The sequence below is a fragment of the Habropoda laboriosa genome, unplaced genomic scaffold (genome assembly GCF_001263275.1).
Source record: "Habropoda laboriosa isolate 0110345459 unplaced genomic scaffold, ASM126327v1 scaffold2, whole genome shotgun sequence".
Lineage (NCBI taxonomy): Eukaryota > Metazoa > Arthropoda > Insecta > Hymenoptera > Apidae > Habropoda > Habropoda laboriosa.
In genome coordinates, this window is record NW_017100190.1 from 5095260 (window position 1) to 5120317 (window position 25058).

Consider the following 25058-nt stretch of genomic DNA (forward strand, 5'->3'; position numbering starts at 1 on the left):
CAAACTTAACTATCGGCGTGAAGGATTTGCGGAGAATTCGGTCGGTTCCTATTGATCAACGCCTATCGACAGGCTCCTCGAGGAAGGAAAAATCGTTCTCGAAAAAAGAGCAGAGGAATACTAGCACTATCCATTGAAACGGAACATCCAATAAATGATAGTCATCCGTTAACCCTTCCAAAAATCACAAATTTTCTATATTTTCTAGGTACACAGAAATATGTCTCCTGTTTTCGCCGTAACATAAAGAACAACGCAGTATAGAAAGTAAAACAAATTCACTTAAAAAAATGTCACTCGTTGCACGATTAATTACGAGACACAGCGTTGAAAGGACCCTCCAGAAATCGTTTCAAAAGCTAAAATTAAAAAGATACCCGAGTACCGGTGTATCACTTGTCACGAATGAGAAAGATCGCTCTGAAAGTAGAGGAAAAAAAAGAAAAGAAAAGAAACACGAGTAGCAGAGTGTATCAGTTAGAGCAGCGACAAGGGTGTTCAACAGGCATGTCACGTTTCGATTTCTAGACGATGCAGGTCGTCAGTGTCAGTCCGTGAGTCGTGGACGGTGGAATGCAACGACGAACGAACGCAACGGTACCTTATTTGTATCGTGCAGGCAATGTTAATCGCGCGACGAACAACGCCGCTCGAGCGGCTCTCTCGATCCTGTGCAATCGTCCGACTCTACGGGTCCCGAGCACGTGACGCAGCACACCGTGGATCTCGTTGCTTCAATTTAGTTGCAATTAGTTGGTCGCGATTAGCGGTAATTGCCCGTGGTCCCGCTTTCGAATCGACCCGGGAGAACAGTTAGTTTCGTTCGGTGGCCGGGCTCCGGGGAGAAAAAAATGCCAACTTCTATTCGTCGCCGTCACGATCGCGGAATTCTGCTGACTTCTCGCTATCGACGCTTTTTTTTCAAGGTTGATAACGGGACAGTTCTGATGGAGTTTTTATGTAGGAAATAATTGGATGGATAGCAGTACTGTTGCGTCCAAAATATTCTTACCGCTTTTTGTTTTCTTCTCGGTGGAAAGAGCTAGCGTTAAGTCTAAGTATCTTTTTTTTTTAAGTTTCTTGTAATTTTTCGGTGCTTCCTCGGTGGGAGGGATGAACGCTAAATTGAAGAGTATCTTATGAAAATTTTAAACTTAAAAATAGCGAGAAATGATTTAACAAATTAGCTCATTTTTCTGTCCTTTCTTTCTATCTCTGTTGCGGAACGGGCCGTAACGGTTGAGATCGCCTTCGTTTCGGGTTGGTTAAAAGCGTAAAATTCCAAAAATGTGTCTGATGTCGTTTTATTAAATGTTTAGTTCGAACGGGTGTCGTTCTAGGTGTATGGTTTTACACTATCTGTCGACCTTGTGCGGGTACGTCGGTTTTATACTAGTTTTGGCACCTTGCTTCCGACCAATCAATGGTCAGTGGGAGTCGAGCGTCGCTTCATGGGTTTTTTCTAACTTCGCCCCCCTTCCTACCTGTGGCGGTTGCTTGGCGTTTTTGGTTTATAATTATAAAGGTGTGTGGGGGAAAGGCAGTGGGTTGGTAACAATCTCCTACGCGAAAAATAAACGTTAAAATGAAATCAAAAATGGTGAGAAACAATTCCACAAATTAGTTCATTTTCCCACTTTTTCAGTGGAAAAAATAAACGTTAAATCGAAGTGCATCTTCACGAAAGCGTCGAACTCAAGGAGAGCGACGAATAATTTCCGAAAAATTCGCTGGCAGCCGTAGAACGAAATTTTGCACGTATTCGAGAAGATTGTACACGGCCGCAATCAGCCATGATTTAACTCGATTACTCAATTACGGTGTTTGCATATCGGTTATGCAGCCGATATTTACAAACGACACGATAAAGCCAGAACGTTACGCTCGGAGTACTTTCACTCGTTTTTGGAATGCTTTTCGCCCGTGCAAACTGGCCGGCCCCCTGTTTCGCAAGGTATTTCACTTATGGTCGCCGTGAACGTTCCCCAGGATCAAATATGGTCATCAAGCTTTACAATGTTTCACGCTGAATCCGATGGCGTTAATTAATCACCCGTTACGATCCTTTCTTTCGCACTTTTACGAGTACACACTTCGATCGTGTAATCTCGTGTAATATTCAGATCACACGCGATACTAAATTAACACATTCCTCTCGCTCTCTAGTATCACGCGTTACGCAATCCTCCATTATGATATCGCTATCAGAATTTCAACGCTTCCCAAAACAATTGTACACCTCCGCGAGTGCACATGCACTGAAACTCGAACAATACTCTTTCTCTACGATTACCTGCCATCGTGTACGAGATAAAACGAGTAATCAATAAACTGCACAATTTAAATCCCTATTACTATAGTAGACATTTTTTTTTTCAAATGTATCAGGCTGTACCGCGTGAAATTGCCGATTTTAGAATGACCGACAATCAACCGTTCTCTGTTCCATTTGTTTACTGAATTATTTTTCGTGGTCGTTTAACTGTTTTATGTGAGCAAACAATACGATGTCTCAGAAAGAATTTAGTAATACTTTTCCTATATGAATTTAATTTCATCCTTTCTGCACTTCCATCTCACTTTAATCGAATAAATTTTGAAACTACACGACCGAAACAAAAAATTTGCTGCAGCGAAAGGGTTAAAAACGGGCTAATTTTCATAAAAGTCTGCCGCAGCGAAAGGGTTAAAAACGGGCTAATTTTCATAATTGTCTGCCGCAGCGAAAGGGTTAAAAACGGGCTAATTTTCATAAAAGTCTGCCGCAGCGAAAGGGTTAAAAACAGGATAATTTTCATAAAAGTCTGCCACGGCGAAAGGGTTAAAAACAGGATAATTTTCATAAAAATCTGCCGCAGCGAAAGGGTTAAAAACGGGCTAATTTTCACAAAAATGAAATACACCAGAGAAATCCATTAATACTTGTTGAGGGATTATATTAAATAAATGACTCGTGCGGAGTAAGGTAGGTAAATAATTATATTTTAGACGATGTTCACAAGACTGGCGCACAAATAGAACTGCCTACAAAACGTGGTGACAGTGTGCACATTTATACCTGGGGTGTTCGCAGGCATCCCCGAACCATATTTAGCGAACGTGTCATAAATGTACCGTGAAGAAGAGCTCGCTTCTTCCAATATTTTAGAATGTCGATTTTTCCACGCAGAACGCATAAAACATTTTGCTTCAACAATACTAATGGTGAATACACTACCGGCCAAAAGTTTGGAATCACTGAGCATTGTAATTTACACAAAATTTTCCAGAAAAAAGTCAGCGACTTTGAGAATTTTTTATCGTTCGAATCAATTGATACGAGATAAATTGATAAATGTAGAATTGAGATAAACTTCAAATCTACAAAAAATTAGCAGCAGATTTAATATCGATGAGAAGTGGGAGGTGATTCCAAACTTTTGGCCGGTAGTGTATCTTGAAATATATCAGAAAATTCATTAACACTTTGACTGCCACGCCGAAATCACATGTTTCGCTCAGGACGCCACGGGAGTATTTTTATTATCGAAAGCATATAATGGCAAAATAATAATAAATTGATGATATAAGACAACATTTTTACCCAATGGAGCGTTTACCATATTGGTGGTCACGGGTGACCAAAATGTTAAACTGTTAGGATCAAAAATTGCTAAAAATCGAACTAAAAAGGTGACCACCTACTGTCCAGATTGCATTTACGTTTAAAATGTTTTAACACACTGCACCGTTAGATGCAAGATTTGTTCTAATATTTTTTTTATCGATGTTCCAATAAAAATTTTTAATTGTTCAATGGGGCACTTTTTATTTCAAAGTATCTTCTGTTTATCGGTTATATTCAAAATACACTAACCGTCAATGTTCATTCAATTTCTACAATTGTAAAAAGATCAAGCGCTCCGGTCACCAATGACCACCGTGGCGTCACAGGAGAAACCGCACTAACCGTCAATTTTCATTCAATTTCTACAATTGTAAAAAGATCAAACGCTCCGGTCACCAATGACCACCGTGGCGTCACAGGAGAAACCGTGGCCGGTCATATATGACCAACGTGGCAGTCAAAGTGTTAACACTACCTGTGCATATTTTGACAATTACTTTAAAAATACATAAAAATGATTTGCAAACACGCACCCCAATTATGTGGTTCTATGACACGTTATAATAAGTTCAACAGAAATATATTTTATAACAATAATTTCATAATAACTATTGTAGGGATGACCGAGCGTGAGTGCGTTGTTTGTATGAATGCGTTGTCTGTGTGAATGCGTGAGGGTCTATGACCGGAGCGGTAAGGACCGGCGTGCCAGGTCGAGTGTTTGGGATAGCGCGAAAGATATTGAACGAATGTTTAGTTTTAGTAATCAGGCGAGGAGTGCGTGTGTGTTTTCTTCTAACGAAAAGTGTGCATGTATGCAAGATGACATTAGGGCGAATGCGAGGGAGCGAAAGGCAGTATGAATCCAGCGATTGATTGAGCGACATCCTTTAGCGTAGCACGTAGCGATATAAAGTATTAATAAATATAATATAGTCAAAAGTCCGTTCGAGTTTACTATCCCTCCTCACAAAAATCCCCTACACTATAAACACACGTAAAAAGGAATAATGATAATCTGATCAACGGTCTCTTATTATATCTCGCAATAAATTCTCACGTACTCTCTAATAACTGTTTTACTCGCTGTCTCTCTGTATGATCCGCTCGCTTTCCAAATCTCGCGACGATTCGACAAATACACTACATTCACTCCATCACACACGACATATTATTAAACCAATTCCACAAATTACTCCAACCCACGAAACCATCAATTTCACATAATACAACCTAAACACAAACCACTTCCGATCAAATCAAACTCCATCTATTGCACATCCTCCCGTCTCTCCAACCTCACCCAAAAAAAAAATCAACACCACGGTATCGATCAAACCATTTCCAACCTTTCGCCCTTGCCACAGCTCCGCACTCGTAAAAGCCAGAAAATTTCAGAAATTTCCCTTTCGTCCGTGCCAACGATCGTTGCACAATTACAAGGAACAGAAGCGCCGCGATGTTAACAATCGGTCGCGTAATCACCTTCCGCGGGAGTTGAATAACCACCGCGTGGTTCCATATAAGGACGTTTCCCCTGCACGGCGAAGAAGAAAGCGCGTGTGAAATTAGATCAGCCGTCGCTGAGGAATCGTATCGCGACGCGACTCTTCGTCGTCGTCGAAAGTGAAAGTATTCCACGAGGTGAACACACACGCTTCGTCTACCGGGACAATGACAGCCGAATGATCCCGGCTGACCTTTGTAACCCGTTAAATATCAAACGTTGCATATATATTCGCGGTTGCGACGTGTCCTTATCTCGGTAGCATCGGATGGAATCTCTTTCGGTAGGACGATCAGTTCCATCGTGGGTTGGGTTTTCCGTGAACGAACAACGCGTTTCCCGGATGAAATACCGGGGCTCTAGGATTTCTATGACGGACAGACGATTCTTTGGCTCGGTTGAACGGACAACGAGGGATTATTGGAGATTGATTTGTAGAGACGTTTCTAATTTGTGCGGATTTTTGGCATTGTCGCTGGAGACATCGGAGGTATTTTTCGATGTTTGCCAACTTCTTGTTCGTCGTTTTATTTTAGCATGTGGTTTTAAAACGGTAGGAATGTTGGTTTACGAGGAGAGAGAGAGGAAAAGAGTGGAAAATTGAGGATGAAAATGAATAATATTATGGTTACGGGTAGCGTGTACTTTTTTTCTTCTCTTTCCTTGATCCGAGGAAATGACTGGTGCGCAAGTGGAACACAAATTAATGGAATTAATTTGAGCAGGTTGTCGAAACGTTTAGGGAGGAAATGAGGTTTTGTCGATGATAGATTAAGCGTGTTTTCGCCACGTTGTGAATTGTAATGCAACGAAGAGGCAACAGAGTGTTTTTTTCCTAGTAAAAGGTGTCTAGTAGATGTTACTCGCGCTCGTAGAATAATTATTCGCGTTTTCGCAACAGCCAGTGGGAAACAACCGGATGCCGTGTCGCATCGCTGGCATAACAGAAATTTCTAACGGCTGGAACCAGCGCGATTCAGGAAAGTAACAGGCTTTACTCTTCGGAAAATTTCGCACCGACGCTGTCGTGTTGTTGTTGGCACGTGAAAATCTAATCGCGCTTAGAATTCGAGTTAATTCTGAAAATATGAAAATTACAACGTGAAACATGACGTTTCGTAAGCATCGATTATTGCTTTACACGGTTGAAAGTGGTCAAACGAGTCCTATGAGAATTAATCGATCTGGCTGTGCTTAATTGACAAATCTACACGATCGATTAATGACCGTACGCCCTTATCTTTCTGGTAAAATTGCTCGTTTGATGCGTTCGACGCACCGGTCACGGTTATTCTTAACGACGCACAATTTTTTCTTTTTTTTTTTTTTCGGTCCATAGGAATGTTGAAAAGTCATCCGAGCAAATATTTGCACTTCGATTCTTTAGGCGGAGAGTAAATGTTCGCTGGCTCGACTCGAATCGACGTATTTTTGAAGCGATGTAGGCGCAACAGGTTGGGAATGACTCCCACCTGTTGCAATCATGTGCCAGACCCACGCAACGAGTAGCCTCAGCTTGGAATTCGATTACAATTTCACCGAACTCTGTTACTCCTGAGGATCGCGTAGCGCACAACTCCATAAAACCACGGAGATTGACTTTCGAATACCGCTTCCGTTCCGTCGCGGTATTCGCATTTTTGCACTTCCGCTTCTCTTTTGCGTCTGAATTGTGTATTGGAAAGGAAACTTAGAGTCGCGATATTGGAAAGATTGAAACTTTGAATATTCGGAAATTTGAATATTCGGAAATGTGAATATTTGAAAGTTTGAATATTTGAAATTTTGAATAATCGAAAATTTGAATATCCGAAAGTTTGAATATTTGAAACTTTGAATATTCGGAAATGTGAATATTTGAAATTTTGAATAATCGAAAATTTGAATATCCGAAAGTTTGAATATTCGAAACTTTGAATATTCGGAAATTTGAATATTCGAAAGTTTGAATATTTGAAACTTTGAATATTCGGAAATGTGAATATTTGAAAGTTTGAGTATTTGATAGTTTGAATATTTGCAAATTAAAATACCCGAGGACTTAAATATTCGAAGATCTCGAAAAAAGAAAAACATCGGTCCTCTTTCCTGAACCACGCCTCAATTTAATCGCTGCGCGTGTTTCGAAGAAAGAAAAAAAAAAGAGTATAGAAGATAGAGAGACAGTAGGATCAACAATGCCGAGGGTGGTGAAAAAACCGGCAAGCGGTTCCTCTTCGGTTAATGGGACGTGGATTAATTGCCGGCTATACCAGGATGCGTACACGTCTGGCCGGGCACGCATATGCGGGTTGTGTAAATTGAAACAAGACACTATTCGAATCCGGCGCTGCGCGCTCACCGCGCCGGTGCGATCGAACGCGCAAAAATAGAACGATCACTGTGAACGCACTCAAGTCCAGTGAAAGTATCTGCTGGAACGAAAAAAAGAAAAAAAAAACGAGAAAAAAAATAAAATAAACGGATAAAAAGAAACACGCGTGTGGAATAAAGTAACCCGATTTATCCAGCAACGATCTAAAAATTCTCTAATATAAACGGGACCGTTTAAACGTTCCACAGGTACGAATTTATAACAAGAAAACGCTGATCTTTTATATTTCGCCTCCATTTGCATTCTCTTCCGTTTCGTACCAGATACGCGTATGTAGCGTAACGTTACGCACATGTACACGCATACACGGACACAGTATAACGTGCGGTATAAAATTCTCGGCAGACAGATTATGCACATGTACGTATCACACACGTGTTTGCACATTGACGCACACGCCCTGTCCTCACTGGATGCTTTCATTTCCCCTTCCTCCGCTCGCGTATCGTGAATTTTAAATTGTAACCGGAAGACGAGAGAGTTAGAATGGAATTTTTCTACCAATCCTAATTGCTTTCGCGCTGTCTTTAAATTACCAAATTACTCGTGTCACGTTCCATGGCGAATTTTCTAACCTAACACTTGTCGAAATTCGCACAATTCTCTCCCGCGACAATGCGTTAACCATTTTCGTTTCACGTACGGTGGAAGAAAAAATGACTCGACTCTCGACGCGCGTGTAATTCGAAATTTTTCCCGATTAGAACAGCGTGGCCGCGTTAATTGTCCTTCGTGCGCTTTAATTCGTCTCCGACGGCCGCGCAACGCTCGCGCTGCTCGCTTTGATCCGCGCGCGCGAGATCGTCGTCCTTCTCCGCGCTCGAGGTTTCTTCACATCTCGCGGCGGTCGACAGAGACGGCCGGATAAAGTTGGAGAAGGAAGAATGCCGCGGGAGAAGGGAATCAGAGAGAGAGAAAGGCGCTTCTATACACGCCATTCACAAGAACGCAAGAGAGCATAGGCAGCGAGATATGCGCCCGCGAGCACGAGCGAGCACTAGCGAGCAAAGAGGCAGGAAAAATCAGGGAGCGCGGTAACGGGCTATAATCTTACAGAGAAATAATTATTCGCGGGTAGATCCGATTCCTAGTGGTTTGCCTTCGTTTGTCCGGATTCGAACGGAATCAATCCTCCCGTTGCTTCTGTTCCAACAGTACCGAAGGTTAATGTCGTTCACATTTGCCTCTTTCGCAATTTATTATAATTTTTATTAATTAAAAGTATTCGTACGATGTTGAGAAAATTTCAACATTTCAACGTGTCACCGAGAGTTGATATAACCGTGGAAAAAATAAGGAATTCTCTATGGTGTAATGGACGAGGGAACACGTATAGCCGTGACCCACAGAAAGCACCAAAAATAGAGGAGAGACTTAGAGGAGAGAAGGCGAAGGACGCGCAGAGAGAATTTAGAAAACCAACGTGGAGATCGCGCGTCTCGATACGTCCAAATTTAGGAGGGCGAGCCTCTTCTGCCGGCCTCCGAGTTCGTTTTCCGGCTCGGAGTGCCGCCTACGTGATTTAAGGCTCGTTAACGCAGCTCCGGCGTTAAATAAATCGTAACTGCTACGTGTGTCCACGTCTATAATCTCGTTGGTTATAATCTAGCGCGTGCAAGTCGCGACATGTTCAACTTTAGGATATTTGCGAACCGTTGGAACGTTAGTTGCAATTACCAGCCCAATAAAACGAGGTTTATACTAGCGAGGATGCACGCAGGATCATTAGTTACCGCGTGGATAGTAACGAACACGGCACGTGCAGTTTTCTATGGCGCATCGTGCACGCCGCATCGAACACTTCCGTCGATATAGCCGCGCTGCTAACGACGTTGCCTCGCTACGAATCGGTTGAACGGTCCACGAGACGCGTCACCTTTTATACGCGGCACTGAAATATCCGCCGGGATATTAAATATTTACGCGTGACTCGCGTTCCGTAGAAAACGGATGGGTTTATCAGAGGATTAATAGGCGATTCGCGCAAGTGAACGGTGAGTTAACGAGGATGGGTTCGATGAAAACGATGTACGAGACAAGAGGCAGCGTCTTCGATGGAAAAATGTTGACCGAGCCGAACGAAGAACAGAGAATATATTGTACGGTGGCGTAGACGGACGGAACGACGCAGACAATTATGCCGAATGGAACAGGACGCCTCGGTAAGCGGAACTAAACGGGAACGGTACATCCTACGATCTGTTGCAAAAAGTTCCGAGCGGTTCCACGCGATCCGTTTACAGCGGGATCGTTCTCGAGAGAGATACACATGGAGGCGCATAAGAAACGAAAAGTACACACCGAGAGGATTAAATCTAGATAAAATAATCTCGATCTGTTGAAAATCTTATCTCGCGCGAAGGAGTGCGATTTTAGTTGATTAAGTGTGAAACAAAGTTCGCTTTATCGAGGATTCGCACGCGTAGTCGGATTGGAAACGATCGTGCCGCGCGAAAGTCGTAAATCTTGTCGAGAAACTTGAACATGACGGAATAAAGTCATTTGCGTCGTTCGACTGGAAGTAAAACCGTAATTTTCTCGAGATTCGATTTATCGAATCGAGTAAAAGTACGTTCAAGTTCTGTTCGAATTTTATGACAGAATCGGTTCGATCGAATTACTCGGTGTAATGCGCAAATGGAAGAGAACGTAGAAAGTCTACCGAAAATTTGGCAGACAAACACAGAAACGTACCTTGTCCAGGCACTTGAGCTCCTCGATCGGGTAGACCGTTTTCTCGCAGCGGGCGCACGTCTTGCTCATCTTCTACTTCTTCCTTCTCTTCTTCGTCGTCTTTCTTCTCTGTCCCTCCCTCACGGCCGCAGTTCCGCGTACGTATGTATCTTGGCCTCTCTTGTCTTCACGAAACACTGCGCGAACGTAAAGAACACGTGTAACACTAACGACACATCCGCGCGGTATTTCTCGTCGAGACGAACGCGGAAAATCAATGGCGATGCGCGTTTACGCTGTGAGATTGTTTACTAGTTTTCTCTACGACAACCGACACCGATTGAGAAAATGCACGCCAGCAGAAAACCTCGAACTGCACGGGTGCCACAGAGCCGCACCAAACTGCACTGCCCTCTCGTCCTCGTCTAGCCACAAAAACTCCTTGAGTGACAGTAATGGTGGTACACCACTCTAGTCAGTGGAGCGATGGAATATATATATTTACTGGACATTTTAAAATTTCCTCTTTAATAAATCATTTCCTACAGCTTTTAATTGGAGAAAAATTATGTGGTTGTTATATTTTTGTCGTAACGTTAATTAAAAACATTATTCCGAACGTAGCTATCCTTTATGCGCTGAGTCGGTAACGTAGATCGATCGAAAGATTCCTCGATAATTTAGGATTGCCTTTCAACGGAAAACTTTTTTTCCTTATATAGTTAGACTAGTAGACGAACACAGCTGATATATATCAAATCATCGAACATACGGTACTGATATAATTAACGCGTTTATCTTATCTAGAAAATTTTTAAACCAGTAAAAGGTTCGACGTACTACGCTAATCAGTGTAACAACCTGTGTTCTTCACATCTATCAATAATTTAATTTTCATGTAGCTAAAATTGAGTTTACGTTGTTAAAGGTTACGTACCCTAATTTTGGCATAATTATGTGTACTTACGCCGCAAATATAGATAATCTCAGAACGTGATACACATAAATATCAACGCGACAATGTCGATAAGCACGGGATCTACATATACACACAAAACCATTCTAATTTTAAACAACCGACTTTTATTTATTATTTTTTCCTTTACATAATTCCACGTTCTCGTATAAATAAGATTAATTTTTATCACGTCCAATTTGTTATTACCAAATTTACCGACACCTCACGGTTGTTCCGTACCGTAGCGCACTCTATCAAACTACGGCACATCTTCAAAATTTCAAACAGCAGAAAACCTCACATAACACCTTAACACAATAAACAACATATACAAAACAGTATTTATTTATTAAAATTTAATTACAACAATCCATTACCAAACTTCCACACTCAAAACTTACTTCTGCCCCTTAAGAAACTGATACACAAAACTGAAATCTTTTTTAGCAAACCCCTGAGCAATGATAGCTCTATAGATCTGATGCGCCAAAGAGCCCAACGGGATACTTGCTTCCACCTTAGCCGCAGCAGACTGCACTAATCCCAAATCCTTGGCCATTAAATCCGTACCAAAACCACCCTAAAATCAAGTCAATTAAATCGTCCAATTAAACGAGCCTCCCACACAAAGCAAAAAAAAAAAAAGAAACATTCAATTAATCACTTCGTAGTTTCTGGAGCTCGGCACATTGTCGAGAATTCCCGGCGCAGGATTGTACAGCTCGGAGGACCAACATCTGCCGGAGCTCGAGTTCACGATCTCAGCCAACACCTTGGGATCTAGGCCTAATCTGAAACGCGACAAGCTTAATGACACGATTATATTCATCGCGTATTACGGCTCAAATCCTGTGCGCGTTACTTCTGGCCGAGGTTGAACGCTTCGGCTGTGCCGATCATGCTAACAGCCAATAGCATGTTGTTGCAGAGTTTCGCAGCCTGACCCATTCCCACGTCCCCACAGTGAACTATCCTAGACCCCATGGACTTTAACAGAGGTTTGACGAGTTCGAAATTTTCTTTCGAGCCGCCAACCATGAATGTTAACGTGCCATCCTTAGCTGCGTTTACTCCTGAAATTAAAATTGAATTATAATCACGGAGGCTCTCAGACGTGAGCCCCGATAGTACCTAATTATGCTTGAGGCAGTGAGTCTTAAATCTGCGATCAAATGAAATTCCACGTTAAAATGGTAAATTAGATTAAAATTCTGAGGTTTCTAATACAATTACCACCAGATACAGGACTGTCTACGAAACGAACTGCAGACTTTTCAGCTTGTTCGTGTAAAGTTTGCGACACAAACGGATCTATCGTGCTGCTATCGATCAGCAGAGTGCCCCTTTTCGCTGAACTGAAAGCGCGAAAGACTGAAGAAGGGACTCGAGCGTTTCCCTCTCGGAGAGATAATGCGGTTGATAAAGGCGGAGGATGCTCGAGAAACGGCCACCTATTTACCTTAACAGGCCGTTTTTAATATTGTAGACGTCCAGAACGTGTTGATTAGATGGCAACATCGAAACGACCACTTGGACGTCTTTCGCCATCTCAGCAGGGTTCGCGGCTCTGTCAGCACCGGCCTTCGTCAGATTTAACACAGCCGATTCGTTCACGTCGAACACGAGTAATTTGTGGCCCTGCGACACAGGCGAATCGATAGTTACGATTATCGTGGGAACGGTGAGTTAATCTCGAAGGAGATGTTTAATTACCTTTTTCAAGAGGTTCCTCGCCATGTGGCCGCCCATGTTGCCCAAACCGACGAAACCGACCCGAGAGAAACATCTTTTTCCTGAATTTTCGGTAGGAAATAAACAGAGAATTTTTATTGCTCTGTAAATATCACGTGTGGTTATTTTTGGTGTTTTCTCTCCTACGGAAAATATACTTGGAAAGATTACCTCCAGCGGTAACAGCGACAAATCTCGCAGATAAACCGAGAACACTCATTACGGGAAACTTTATTGCACGACGTCTCGAGGAAATTAGCCGAAACTAGTCGATATGTTTCACTTCGTAACTGTGCGAACGTAGTATGAAGAAAATTTGAAATGTCACGTCGCGCGGTGTGTATCTATCTGTGAAAGATAGTACGGCGTTGTGACGAAACAACTTTACAACGTATGTATGTATGCTTCTTTGTATTCGATTGATGTAAATGAAAATCTTTTGGGCCGTCGATTAATTCGTCGCGAAGCTTGGGGGCACACTAGTCGAGCTGTACGACGCGTAAATAGTGTTTACCATTGAAACGAACGACGGCGTTATCAATGGTGACGTTTTGTTTACCACGATAGTGGACAATTTTTATCAATTAGATAAATTTTATTCATTTTATTGTCGTTACGCTGTACTCTTGGCTAGCGTTGTTGTGTATCACTATTCATAATAGATTTTGTTTTCTCTCATTTTGATAAGTTTCTTTCTCGCTCTCTCTCACACTTGTCCACTTGCTCACTCTATCACATACTCACTCATTCTCTCACTCATTCTCTTTCTTCCACTCGCTCTTTCACTCATTCTCTCACTCACTCTTTCACACACTCACTCATTTACTCACTCACTCTCTCTCACACTCTTTCTCTCTCTCCCTCCCCTCACTCACTGTCTGCCTCTCTCCTCACTCTCTCACTCTCTGCCTCTCTCCCACCCCTCACTCACTCTCTGCCTCTCTCCTCACTCTCTCACTCTCTGCCTCTCTCCTCACTCTCTCACTCTCTGCCTCTCTCCTCACTCTCTCACTCTCATTCTCTCTCACTCTCACTCTTACTCTCTCTCTCTCTCTCTCACTCCTCATTCACTCACTCTCTCTCTCTCTCACTCCTCATTCACCCACTCTCTCTCTCTCTCTTGCAAAATTTTAATGGTTCACACTATGGACGACTCTGTTGCTTCGTCTGGATTAAAAATAACGACTTCAGAATGGTTCAATTAAAAGGAACAACTCTCTCACTCACTCATTTACTCACTCTCTCTCTCTCTCTCCGTCGACGACATTTTTACATCGTCACGTTACAATACGGCTGTAAATTAAGATCTTATAACCGCAATGGACATTTCGCGAGGAATAAAGGAGCGAACGAGAGAGAGATTGTATCGTGCGTGATGCATAACGCATTGTCGAGGCGAAGCTCATTACTTTTTATTACCTGCTGCGACTGAAAGCACTCGTGAAAAGACATTTCTAACGCGCGCGTCACAATGATAGATCCCAACGACGTCTAACTACCCGACCGTTTAATTTCACCTTTAATTTAAACGATTAAACATCCATACACATACACACACCCATACCACTCTTCTCCCTCGTAACTATCCTTTCATCTGTTCAGCAAACAAACGCGTGAGGTATAGAAAACACAGAGCAATAAACGATAATAAAAGAAGCCGCAATAGATATAGATAAGAACGAGAAACTTTCGTATCAAACTCGTCACCTATACTACCGACCTACTTCTTCCTTCGATTATCTGTTCTCCCATTTACGAGGCGTCGATGAATATTTAAAAAAAAAAAAACATCGCCAATTAAGCAACAGTAATTACGCCGTTCTACCTCAACCACAGCCTGTAATTCTGTTTGCGGGGTTTCTTTATCGCCAGCCCTTATCTACCGTCAAACTGCACCACCCCGTACCATTTATGTTTCCCTATCGCGCACACTGCTCTCCTTAAATTGCACCTATACAGCTGTCCAACACCCTCTGTATATATTTGCCGCGTTCACAAGACCCCCGCGTCGAAATCATGCTCTCGCCAGGCTGAGACCAGGCCACACACACACACGTGAACTTGGAGTGAAAAGGGGAACCTAGACAAGGTGGACAACACGAGAAACTGGCGCGATTCCTTGGTCAAACAAAGGGCTTCTCCTTTCGAGAAGACACGCCGTGATTAAGCGGGCGTGTAAAGAGGATTAAAGGACCCAGATCCTTCGTTTCGAATGATTAGTATCAGTCATGAGGGTGTATCCGTTGATTCTTGCGTCTTCGATGTTTGTTTTATCGGTGAAGTGTGGTAGGAGAGATATACCACTTCCAGAAGATAAATCGTGGATCAGCGACGAGAATTTTAGAACGATCGTTAGATCGACGTTCCCTTCTTCGGTGTGCTGCAACGTTTTCCTGAGTGGTTGGTGAATTTCCAGAGTAGAGCGTGTGTGTGTGTTTCTCCTCTATTTTTTCAGTTGTGCAAATTGAAAGTTGGTCGGTGAATTTGAACGCAGATTCGATGGGGGATTCGAAAGCACTGTTCAGCCAATTCAGAAGTATCTATCCATACGAGTACCTCTTGAAACGGAGCACCTACGAATGCGACGGATACTTTTTGCTGGGATCGAGTGACAACGAGATCGTGGAACCCGTGGAAAAGTGATAGAAAATAATTCTAGCGTGAAACGGTGTTTCCTTTTTTTATAAATAAAACATTGCTTTTTTTCATAGAATATCGTTACTGTGGAAGACAGAGATTCCGATTGTTTTGAATAACGATGTTCCCGATGATTCTAGCCTGCTTAATAATTCCGCGTACGGAATTGCAAATGTGAATATCGTTTCGACGTCAGGTACATGGAGACTGTCGGAGAACTACTCTGAAACCCAGAGCATTCGTTAAAATCAACAGGTAATACCGATGAAGAAAAAAAGATAAACGATAAACAAGGTTTGTAAAAATTCATTTTCTTCCTTGGAAATGCAAAGGTACGAGGAAACGCGGCACGAGAACAACATCAATTTTCGCGGCAGAGAGTTACAAGTTTGCAGTATCTATCGGCCACCCATGACATACTTAAATCACACGATCGTGGAAACGATCGATGGTGAGCAAGCAGAGGTGTTCGTAATGGACAACGGTAAACAGCTGTCGTGAATTTAAAATCGTTCCCGCTGTCGTAATCCTGATGCATGTTTCGCGAAGCGCAGCCACGGATTGGAACGGGATCGAGACGCGGCTGTTCTTGATTATGGCGGAAAAACTGAATTTCACGTGGACCATAAGGAAACCAGAAGGAGGATACACGTGAATATGAACACATAGTGTATTGAAAAATTATTCGTTGAATTTATTTAACGTTCAATTGTGCGCAGATACGGCAGAAGAGTTAACGAGACACTCTGGAAGGGTGGAATGATACAAATGTTACGAGAGAAAAAAGTATACCCAGGTGAAGTTGCCTAATACGAGACCCATTTCTTAAAGAAGTCGTAACTGAGAACACTTTTATTCAAATTCGATACATGTTTTAAAAGTACGATATGTATTCTTTTGTAAGGTACTGGAGTGCACGGTAAAGAAGATTCGGTTCCTTCGTAATAAAATAAAAAGGAAAATTATGCAAATACACAGATTTAAAAAATGGGTTCCTAATATGAGAAAACTATTTTTTCTGTCTTTTTTCACACATTCGGCATACTAAATCTGTTTCTCCAGCACCGCAGGCTTCGTGGGCTCACCGGGTAACACTTTGTACGCTAAAAGAAAATTGGGTACCTAATATGAGACTCTTGTTATAATAGGAACTTCCGAGGGTCTCATATTCGGAAATTCTTGGTTATTTAACGATACGCAACTAGTAAGCTTTAAACTCCGTTGCATGCACCATACAACAGTATTTATGAAAATGATTATAAACTTACTATTTTCGAGGTATTTGTAATTTAATCGAACCACTTGAAAATCTTTTATTTCAATCAGATTTGATATTTAGCTTGATAATTAACGCGGTTAATTACGAAAGCATCGCTACGACATCCAAGAGTTCTGCGACGGAGATATGCTGGGGTCTCGTATTAGGCTACTTTACCCTAACGTTTCTCACGAAGTAGGTGTAGAATCATACTAATCTTACTGAAATATTGATTTTGTTGCTCGTATTATTAGGTAGACATGGCGTTTGCTAATATCTGGTTGACACTGGATCAAAGCACCTTCGTGCACTTGTCCGAACCTTGATACCAAGTGCACATTCACTTCTTGGTTCCTCGTCCTCGTCGAAGAACAAGCTTCTGGGCACTCGGTAGACCGTTCTCTGGAGAAGTTTGGTACTTGCTACTGTCTGCCTTACTTTTCCACAGTTTTTACACATATATTCGTGCCTGGATCGATCCTACATTCCCAAAACGTAAATGACCATTGTTAGAAATGAGAAACGAAAGTTACAATTTGGTGTTTAAAATGTGCTTTCCAGGATTTAGAAATTTTCCAATTACTCTAATCGATCTAATCGGCTGTCTGCTAAGCAGCTCAGTGCCGAAAATTCGCGTGACCAACAAACTGCAGACACTTCTGTGGCAGACCGCAGGCTGGTTAATAATTGCAGCCTATTACAGCAGCCTCGCGGCCAGGCTCTCAAGTTCAGACTACGAGAGAAGGTATAGTCGGTGGAAGAAATATCGCGAGGTCGTGGGTTCGGGCGTTAACCCTTTCTTTAATTCCTGACGTGGATGATTGACGGTAAATTTTAAACCACGGCTGCAAAATTCCTCATTTAAGGTGGAAGAGCGCGAAGGATGCAATTAAGTATTGAATTAAGGTGGAAATTTTGAAAACACCTAGAGGCGCGAATAGTAACGAAAGGGTTAAGTAATGGCTCGAATTAATGCAGTTGGTTGGATACTGTATTCCACGTTTCTCAATTAGAATCGAAGCTGAAGCTCTGACCGACAAATAGTTTTGTTTCCACACTAATTATGCAGATGAATTTTTCATTGAGAAACACAGTCTCCATATTTCAACAATTATCTCTAATATTTTCCGAGATATCGCAGCAAATAGGTTTCCACGGCCTAACTTTAAGGGCTGCTTTTGTCCCTCCGACATGAACGACGGTCGATACAAAAAAATACGCGTCGAATATTTTTTCGAGAACTATGCCATACGTAAATTTCATCGAATGAAACGTTCTTTTCTGAGATTTTGAGTCGTTACTTTTTCTAAGGAAGTGTAAATTTGGACGCCTAATCGAAGTTACGACCCCGCTACATATCTTCCACGGTGAACTATCAAACGAAATGGAAGATCAGTATGTGCGACGTGTTGCAGAATCGATACCGTGGAACAATTCCTCGCGGCGAATTTGTCGTGGGGGAATATGGGTCAGGTGCCACCATTTCGCGATTACTTCGATCTGACGGTAAAAAATAAATGATAATCTAATTATGTCGTAATTGAAATCGGACAACAGGGAGATTATGTTGGATTTTTCTAGAATCCGTACGCATCGCAGCTTCCAAACAAGTATTGTTACATAAAGAACAGCGCGCAATTGAGGCGATTAATTATGGACGGTAATTACGCGATTCTAGGAAAGATCGTAGGAGTGAGATTTTTCCTGGACGACTACGTGTCGAACGACGATCTGAAGGTACAGTCGAAGGAAGAAATATAGCGAGCTCGTAAAATCAATCAAAGTTTCTCAACAGAAAACCCTTTTTTCGTGCAAAGCTTACTTCCAGTACACTTTACACAAAAACTATACCGTATTTTACCACGAAAAAAAAATTGAACGCACAGTGTAACGCAAGAACAACAATCGTACTAAGTTTCGTTCCGATAGCTGTGATAGTTTTCTCTGAAAAAATTCCCAAAGAACAGCTACTTTTCGATCGTCTAAAAACGAAAGTGCTTTATTTCACGATTTCGCTACATTTCTTCCACCGACTATACAGTTGCATACTAAATACACCGTATGCGTCGAGGGAGTACACATTCGACTAAATTCCAAATGGTAGAATTACAGGCTTATGAAGCAATCGGTGGGAAACTTTTACTTCTCTTTGGCTTCTGGAGCCTGTAAACAGCGTAAATCGAGATTTCTGTACAAATAATCACCCGAGAGAACACGAGAGAGAGAACAGTGAACGTGCACGAACCACGTTGCGTCCGTGACACGTTTACTCGTTCCTCTTCTTTTCTCTTTTTTTGCCTTGTTGTTCTGTTCGCAGATAATGCTGTGTTTGAAGGAAACTGGCATCACTATCTGGCATTTACGAGATGTCATTCGCAGTCGGGCAAGCTATAATCTTCACGAAGTTCTCGTGGAGCATGACGGATACGACGGAAGTGTGCAAGTCCTCGGATTGACGCCACTAGGCGCTGGATTTTCGTTGTTGCTCGTTGGCACGTCGATAGCGACTCTGGTTTTTTATTTAGAGTTGAAACGAGCCGCTGGTTCGTCCTCTGTTCGCCAATTTCTTCGAGAAATCGACGGAAAACGCGGGGAAAATGAGTGAACAGCCAGATAACACACAGTAGACATCTAAATTACCTGGCCGGTTAATCCGACATGTTTCAGTTATCGTTTCTAGGTAGTTACTGAACAAAAATTAACGTACAAGTATATCAATAATCTTTATTGCACATACCTAATACATACATACGTATAAACAATGTTCGTTAAATATTATTTTTTACAAACGAATCGGTAATCTTTTTCTGCTTCTTTGATTGCCTCTTGCTGAGTGCAATCTTTCCTTCTGCATGACTCACTTCTTCGTTCTTACGTGGAAGTAACGTTTAAAATGCTTTCGAGTTCGCTCGGAAAACGTTGCGACCGAATGTTCGATAAGACTGGCTGGCTGAGAAACGATGAGTTTGCTGTGCAACGATTGCCTATTATCTTTTGCACCGTAATAAGGAAAGAAACACGATGCATTATTTCCAAGACGACAATACCGTGGATGAAAATATCATGTAATATGTACATTGTATAAGTTTTCTTATAACAAAAATTTAGTATGAATAGAAAATAAAATTAGTAAGAGAAACACTATTTAAACAATGAAAAAAGTGGCAAAAAGTAAATTTAGTTGGAAGAAAGTGAATGGTCAATTTTTTTCATGTCACCAAAAATGTGGCCGGTTAAAGCGGGGCCGGATAATCGGGAGTTTACTGTACCTTGAAAATTTCATATTTTTTGCACGACAAAACTTAAACAGAAATGAAAAATTTCGGTGCTTAAATTTCGAACGCACGCCATTTTGTTAAATTTTGAATTACGCGGCTAATTTTTGTACCAGCGATAGCAGTACTGATACCGATTAAAAATCTTTCCAATTTTCTTATTTTGGATCAATCTTCGACCTGAATGCAATTCCACCGGCGAAGCGTCTCTTTCTAATTACGTTATCTTACCAAAAAGCTACTTAAAAAATTAGCGTTGTTATTCATTGCGTACACCGAAAAGAAAAACTGAATATCGCCGAAATTTTCGGCGCGATCGTCGGAATGACCGTTTAAGTGAACACGCGTTATCTAATCGCTATTTTAATCAGTGAATGACTTACCGAATTTCGAAGGAGAGCATTTAGAAAGTGGTGAACAGCATGTGAAAGTGACGACGACTCGTTCGTGGTCGCCACTCGCAATCGGTTGTGCATCGTCGACAGTGCAACTATACTAACACGGTATTTTTGAAAAAATAACGAGATTCACGATAGTATTCATAAAAATCGTTCATTTCCGACAGATTTCCGAAGATCTGCTTTCGGATTCGTTATAACCAGTCCCTTTCGTGGCGATTTTAAGTCTTGCTGCTAAGAAGTAGTCACAGAGAGCCAAATTGTGCGAATATGGAGTTTTTTCGTTAAAAATTCACGCAATTTTCTTCTCGTATATTTTCGTAACGAGGTGCACCGAGATACTGTCACTTGAATCGCAATCTTTTAAGCGTGGCTAATAAGAAACAATCACAGAGAGCCAAATTGTGCGAATATGGAATGTTTTCGCTAAAAATTCACCTAATTTTCTTTTCGTATATTTTCATAACGAGATCTACCGAGATAGTGTCACTTCACTCGCAATACCTTCCACATTATACGTATCTTTATCGCTCGTGAAGTAACAGAGTCTGTATATCAAAACATAACCTTTAAAACGCCGTTCACAATTTGGTAGGTGGCGCTGGCAAAAAATTGAACGCGAAAAAAGGGAAGCGAATCCCGTTACTTTTCAGGCATACGCTATATACTTAGATGGTACTTGGTGGAATACACGATAAGATGATTATACCGCGTAAAACTAGATCGTACGCCAATTAACGATGACGGTGCACCGAGAGTGTACGGGAGGAAAATTCACGTAGTCGGTTAAGATTAAATTGCACTTAATCGACGGCGAAGCCAGTCGACTTGCGTGCACGGCGCAGCACGGGACCAGCGACAGTTCTCTTCGCCACTGAAAAGTCCGCGCGTCGCGAGCCTCGGCGCTTTCTCTATCGCCGGAGTTCAAATGGAAACGAAACCGTGACAAATTGCAGAAACGAGAAGGTGGAGAAGTAAAGAGTGTCGAAGTGTGACAAACGTTTGAAATTTCTGCGACGGTGATTATGGTATTTGACGCGCGGTGATTTATCCTTGGATTTTAGATCGAAACGATTGTATTTTTTCTTCTTTATAGTTGCTTTCGCACAGAGAGAAAGAATGAAGAGTAAAAAGCACATCGACGACGGTGAGAGTTCTTCGCATTTTTACTACTTAAAGATCGTGTAAGACTGTGTTTTCTCGAGATAAAAGACGATGGCGTTTGCATTTATATGCTATAATTTCTCTGAAGTTCGATAAACGTTTAGTTAGCTCGTTGTTCACGATGAATTAATTTTGCTAGCTCAACCGGCCACAGTGGACGAGCATTTTCAGCTGATCTTGGACGACAGGACCACCATTGACCCAGACTTCGTGAAAGTCACTCCGGACGATCTTCCAGAATGGTTCGACAAACGATTGTTCAAAACGTAAGTATAAAAAGGTTAAACGGTGGAATTACTATCAATATGCAAGGTCACAGGATAAAAATTTCAATTCTAGGGGTCAAGAATATTACAAGGACAATTTACTAGGATTTGGAACTGCACATATAGCAGGCCTGGTAGCGATATTAGCCGTTCCAGACATACTAGAGGTAACAACGTAACAAAAACTACATACACGATCCAAAAAATCCGAATGAAAATGTAACTGAAGATATTGTATTGTTCCTGAATACTACATCTCGTCTAAGAAGCATCGTATCGTTATATCAGACGCGATAAAGAAAAAAGAACCGAGATAAAGAAAATCTTCGACTTCGCAGGTGCTGGTCTATACGAAAAAGAGTAGTACAGTATGCTTATCGTACAAACGATTCGCCGAAACTTTGTTACTCATGTACGCGCTCTTTCACTCGGATATGCTTGACCCGAATTCAAAGTGAGTCTCTGGAGGTTGCGTTAAATGTAAGATAAGAGAGTAACCGCGATAGAAACCGGTCGTGTGAAATCTGCTTGCTTGCCAAGGTGGTTCAAGGCGATGAACGTGGTCCGATGGAGGCACGCAACGGTCAGCAAGAGGCACCAGAAGGACGGGCACCATGGGATTTATCAGAAGGATATGGTTATCACGCAATTCGGTTTCATAGGATATGTTTTCATATGCCCGGAAAAAGTTGGCCTGGCGCATACCACGTACGAGCAAAAAATGGGTTTCAATCATTTTTGGCGCGTCACCGGTCACCTGTTGGGTATAACGGATAGGTAACCGCGTTAAAATCAAATTGAAATTCATCGGAAATTGTCGAATTTTCCTCCGGTGGTGAAATTTCACGGTTGTTTTTTTTTTTCGTAGGATAAATATCTGTCGAGAGACGGTGGAGGAAACGACGGAATTATGCAAAAGGGTAGCGTACGAAATTCTAGCTAAACACTTGGAGAATCCACTTCCGGAATTTGAAAAATTGTCGTCGAACGCGGTGACCGGAATGTGGTACATCGATGTCACGATCGACACGGATGCCTTCATGTACAAAACATACGACCTGACGGGTGTCAAATGTTAGTTTTGATTAAAAGGGATAATAGTTTCTTTTACTTTTGTTACTTTTATTCTTGTAGATAAAAAGCCTCTCGGATGGTACTCCACGTTGATGCTGTACAGAGGCATGTTTCTGCTGTACATGTGCAGTAAGTGTTTTTTTCTTTTTTAGATCGGAATAAAGAATAATGCGATATGTGGTTTTCTGTGTGTACCGCAAGATATAGCGTGTGAAATATGATACATTTTGCGTACGATTCAAGTACAACGTGGAAAAAGTATATGTAAATATTTTTATATTTTTTTTTTATGTTTTTTCTAGGTGTTCCCTATATTGGAAAAGTGGTGCGGGAAATCTTTAACGTGATTCTAACGCTAACTTACCTGATGCTTGAGTATTGTCCCGTAGCCGCTTGGCTAGCGTTTGGAAAACAAAAATCGCAACTTTGCCTGTATCCTAATATATGAGGATAGTATTTTCACGGTGTAAATCCGAGACAATTAAATCAAATGGTTATTTTATGCGTAAACAAACGATTTGTGGGTGATCGATAAACGTAGGGTTATTAATAAAAGCATAGAATTAAAGCAACCAATTAAAATTGCCCGTTTATTTGAATTATGAATGAAACATGATTTAAATCACCGTAATTATTTTACTTCTACCGTTCAATTGTGAAACGTGATAAAGGATCGTATTACCTTTGGTCGATAGCTATGGAGAGAGTCAACGGTCGGAACGTATGTTAACGTCTATCACCAGAGTTCGCTGCGTGTCACGTAACATGAATTAAGTATTTAAGCGGTAACTTGAGCGTAATTATCAACTACGTGCAATACGTAACTCATTAGTCGGGAACGAAATAAAAATTGAGTTTGGTTGAAACTCGTGTCGTTAGGCGACAATTATATTTACCATTTATCACTTAACCTACAATCAGACGGGCGAAAAAACCGCGACAAACTTTCATCACGGCAAACAGGAAACGGAAAGCGCAATCCATTGGAAAAATATATGACAGCAGAAGGTTTAACGACGCTCGTACCGATAAATCCATCGCCTCGTACACTTCGAAAGGTGTATCGCGTAATTAAGATCTTAACGATCCACGCATTAACGACACGTTTACCGTTTCCGATATCCTGATCATTAAAACGCGTCTAATAAATCGTCCGGCGACTTTTTACTTCAGAAATCCATCAATCTGCCGTTCGTTCAATCGAATCAACCACTTTCGACCTATTTCCTCCGGCCTCTGTACCTGTCAAAAATTGGTCATTCTATCTCGCGGCGAGCCTACTCCCCCCCCGCCGATATCCCTGTCCGGCGCTGGCGATAATTATCAGTCGCAATTTGTCTGGCACTGTTCTCTCTACTCCACCCACGGACACCGCTCGATCTCTCCACTCTTGCGCGCGCGTTCATCCATTCGGTGTGCCATTATCCCATCTCTCGCCGCGTAACGTCATCCTCGCTCTCCTCCCTTCTTCCCACTCTCATTCTCTCTCCCTCTCTCGCACTCAAAAAACAGGATCGCACAGGATCATTTTTTACGCGAGTCGCGTGATTCCATGTTCGCCGCATCTTCGATGCGAGCTGGTTAGAGACTCGCGTGAGAAGTGAGCCTCTGCTCTCGCACACCTTCGCAAACACAACACCATCAACCGCCACCAGGACACGATGTGGCGTGTGCGCTCGTGCAACACATACCCAAGCATGCACGCAGGCACGCACACGCAGTAGAAGATCGCAACAGAGAACTCAACACAAGGAAACGCACACCTGCTCGACTCGCTTACGTGCACACGAAGGAACGAAGGCGTATGTAACACGGGTCCAAGAGTACATAATACACAGCCATATATCCTTCTGTCCCGTAGCTACTCTCCCTCGACCCTGTCGCCTCTCTTCTCAGTTCCTCTCCTCGGTTCCTTGGCTCACACCGGCCCTTCCCCCCTCCTCCCCGTTCTGCCGCCCAGCGCCGCAGCTAGCGATCCTCCCCTCCCCTCCACACCCCGTCGCACCGCGGCCGCCCGGCGTCTCTGCGCGCCATCGAGTTCTCTCCTCATTCCCCCTTGCCGGCTTGCACGACCTAAACGAGATGACTCGTCGCGAGGACAGAGGAGCGGCGTTAGAGGAGACGCTGCTGCTGCTG

The 25058-nt window shown here is 42.2% G+C and overlaps 4 protein-coding genes across 6 annotated transcripts in view; 2 read left to right on the forward strand and 2 right to left on the reverse strand.

The window, feature by feature from the left end:
* Nucleotides 1–10552, reverse strand: part of LOC108579945 (LIM and SH3 domain protein Lasp) — a 35736-nt gene extending 25184 nt beyond the window's left edge. For both annotated transcript variants that reach the window (XM_017943580.1, XM_017943579.1), the window contains exon 1: nucleotides 10183–10552. In XM_017943580.1, the coding sequence (XP_017799069.1) occupies nucleotides 10183–10251 (69 nt within the window). In that variant the 5' untranslated portion in view covers nucleotides 10252–10552. The remainder of the gene's footprint in view (nucleotides 1–10182) is intronic.
* A 453-nt stretch (nucleotides 10553–11005) lies between these two features.
* On the reverse strand, nucleotides 11006–12868 carry LOC108579907 (3-hydroxyisobutyrate dehydrogenase, mitochondrial). The gene is made up of 7 exons (XM_017943527.1): nucleotides 12833–12868; nucleotides 12579–12757; nucleotides 12353–12474; nucleotides 11982–12192; nucleotides 11784–11910; nucleotides 11521–11699; nucleotides 11006–11063 (listed from the first exon to the last, which is right to left on the reverse strand). The coding sequence occupies exons 1-7, from the start codon at nucleotides 12866–12868 to the stop codon at nucleotides 11006–11008; spliced, it is 912 nt and encodes a 303-aa protein (XP_017799016.1).
* LOC108579908 lies at nucleotides 12867–19350 on the forward strand. Its single transcript, XM_017943528.1, is given in 15 exon segments — nucleotides 12867–12918; nucleotides 15158–15250; nucleotides 15345–15489; nucleotides 15562–15709; nucleotides 15711–15742; nucleotides 15820–15971; nucleotides 16042–16138; nucleotides 16207–16273; nucleotides 17000–17240; nucleotides 17307–17490; nucleotides 18161–18251; nucleotides 18327–18482; nucleotides 18850–18896; nucleotides 18898–18919; nucleotides 19063–19350. Coding segments are annotated over 15 exon segments (1815 nt in total).
* Nucleotides 19351–21238: 1888 nt separating this feature from the next.
* On the forward strand, nucleotides 21239–23490 carry LOC108580082. Of its 2 annotated transcripts, none has more exons than XM_017943741.1 (9): nucleotides 21239–21446; nucleotides 21515–21565; nucleotides 21722–21848; nucleotides 21922–22015; nucleotides 22187–22302; nucleotides 22389–22625; nucleotides 22717–22922; nucleotides 22983–23051; nucleotides 23225–23490. In XM_017943741.1, the coding sequence occupies exons 2-9, from the start codon at nucleotides 21538–21540 to the stop codon at nucleotides 23368–23370; spliced, it is 1023 nt and encodes a 340-aa protein (XP_017799230.1). In that variant the 5' UTR covers nucleotides 21239–21446; nucleotides 21515–21537; the 3' UTR covers nucleotides 23371–23490. The 2 variants fall into 2 exon arrangements, with proteins under 2 accessions (XP_017799230.1, XP_017799231.1); XM_017943742.1 differs by having other exon boundaries at nucleotides 21239–21437.
* The last annotated feature ends 1568 nt before the right edge of the window (nucleotides 23491–25058 follow it).

Coding starts and splice junctions, on each gene's coding strand:
- LOC108579907 (XM_017943527.1), bottom strand. CDS start 12,868: ATGGGCGGCCACATGGCGAGGAACCTCTTGAAAAAG. Junction 12,193..12,352: donor AGACAGTCCTGTATCTGGTG/GTAATTGTATTA, acceptor TTTTAATTTCAG/GAGTAAACGCAGCTAAGGAT. Junction 11,911..11,981: donor GCGTTCAACCTCGGCCAGAA/GTAACGCGCACA, acceptor GTCGCGTTTCAG/ATTAGGCCTAGATCCCAAGG.
- LOC108580082 (XM_017943741.1), top strand. CDS start 21,538: ATGAAGAGTAAAAAGCACATCGACGACG. Junction 21,849..21,921: donor GACAAACGATTGTTCAAAAC/GTAAGTATAAAA, acceptor TTTCAATTCTAG/GGGTCAAGAATATTACAAGG. Junction 22,923..22,982: donor CGACCTGACGGGTGTCAAAT/GTTAGTTTTGAT, acceptor TTATTCTTGTAG/ATAAAAAGCCTCTCGGATGG.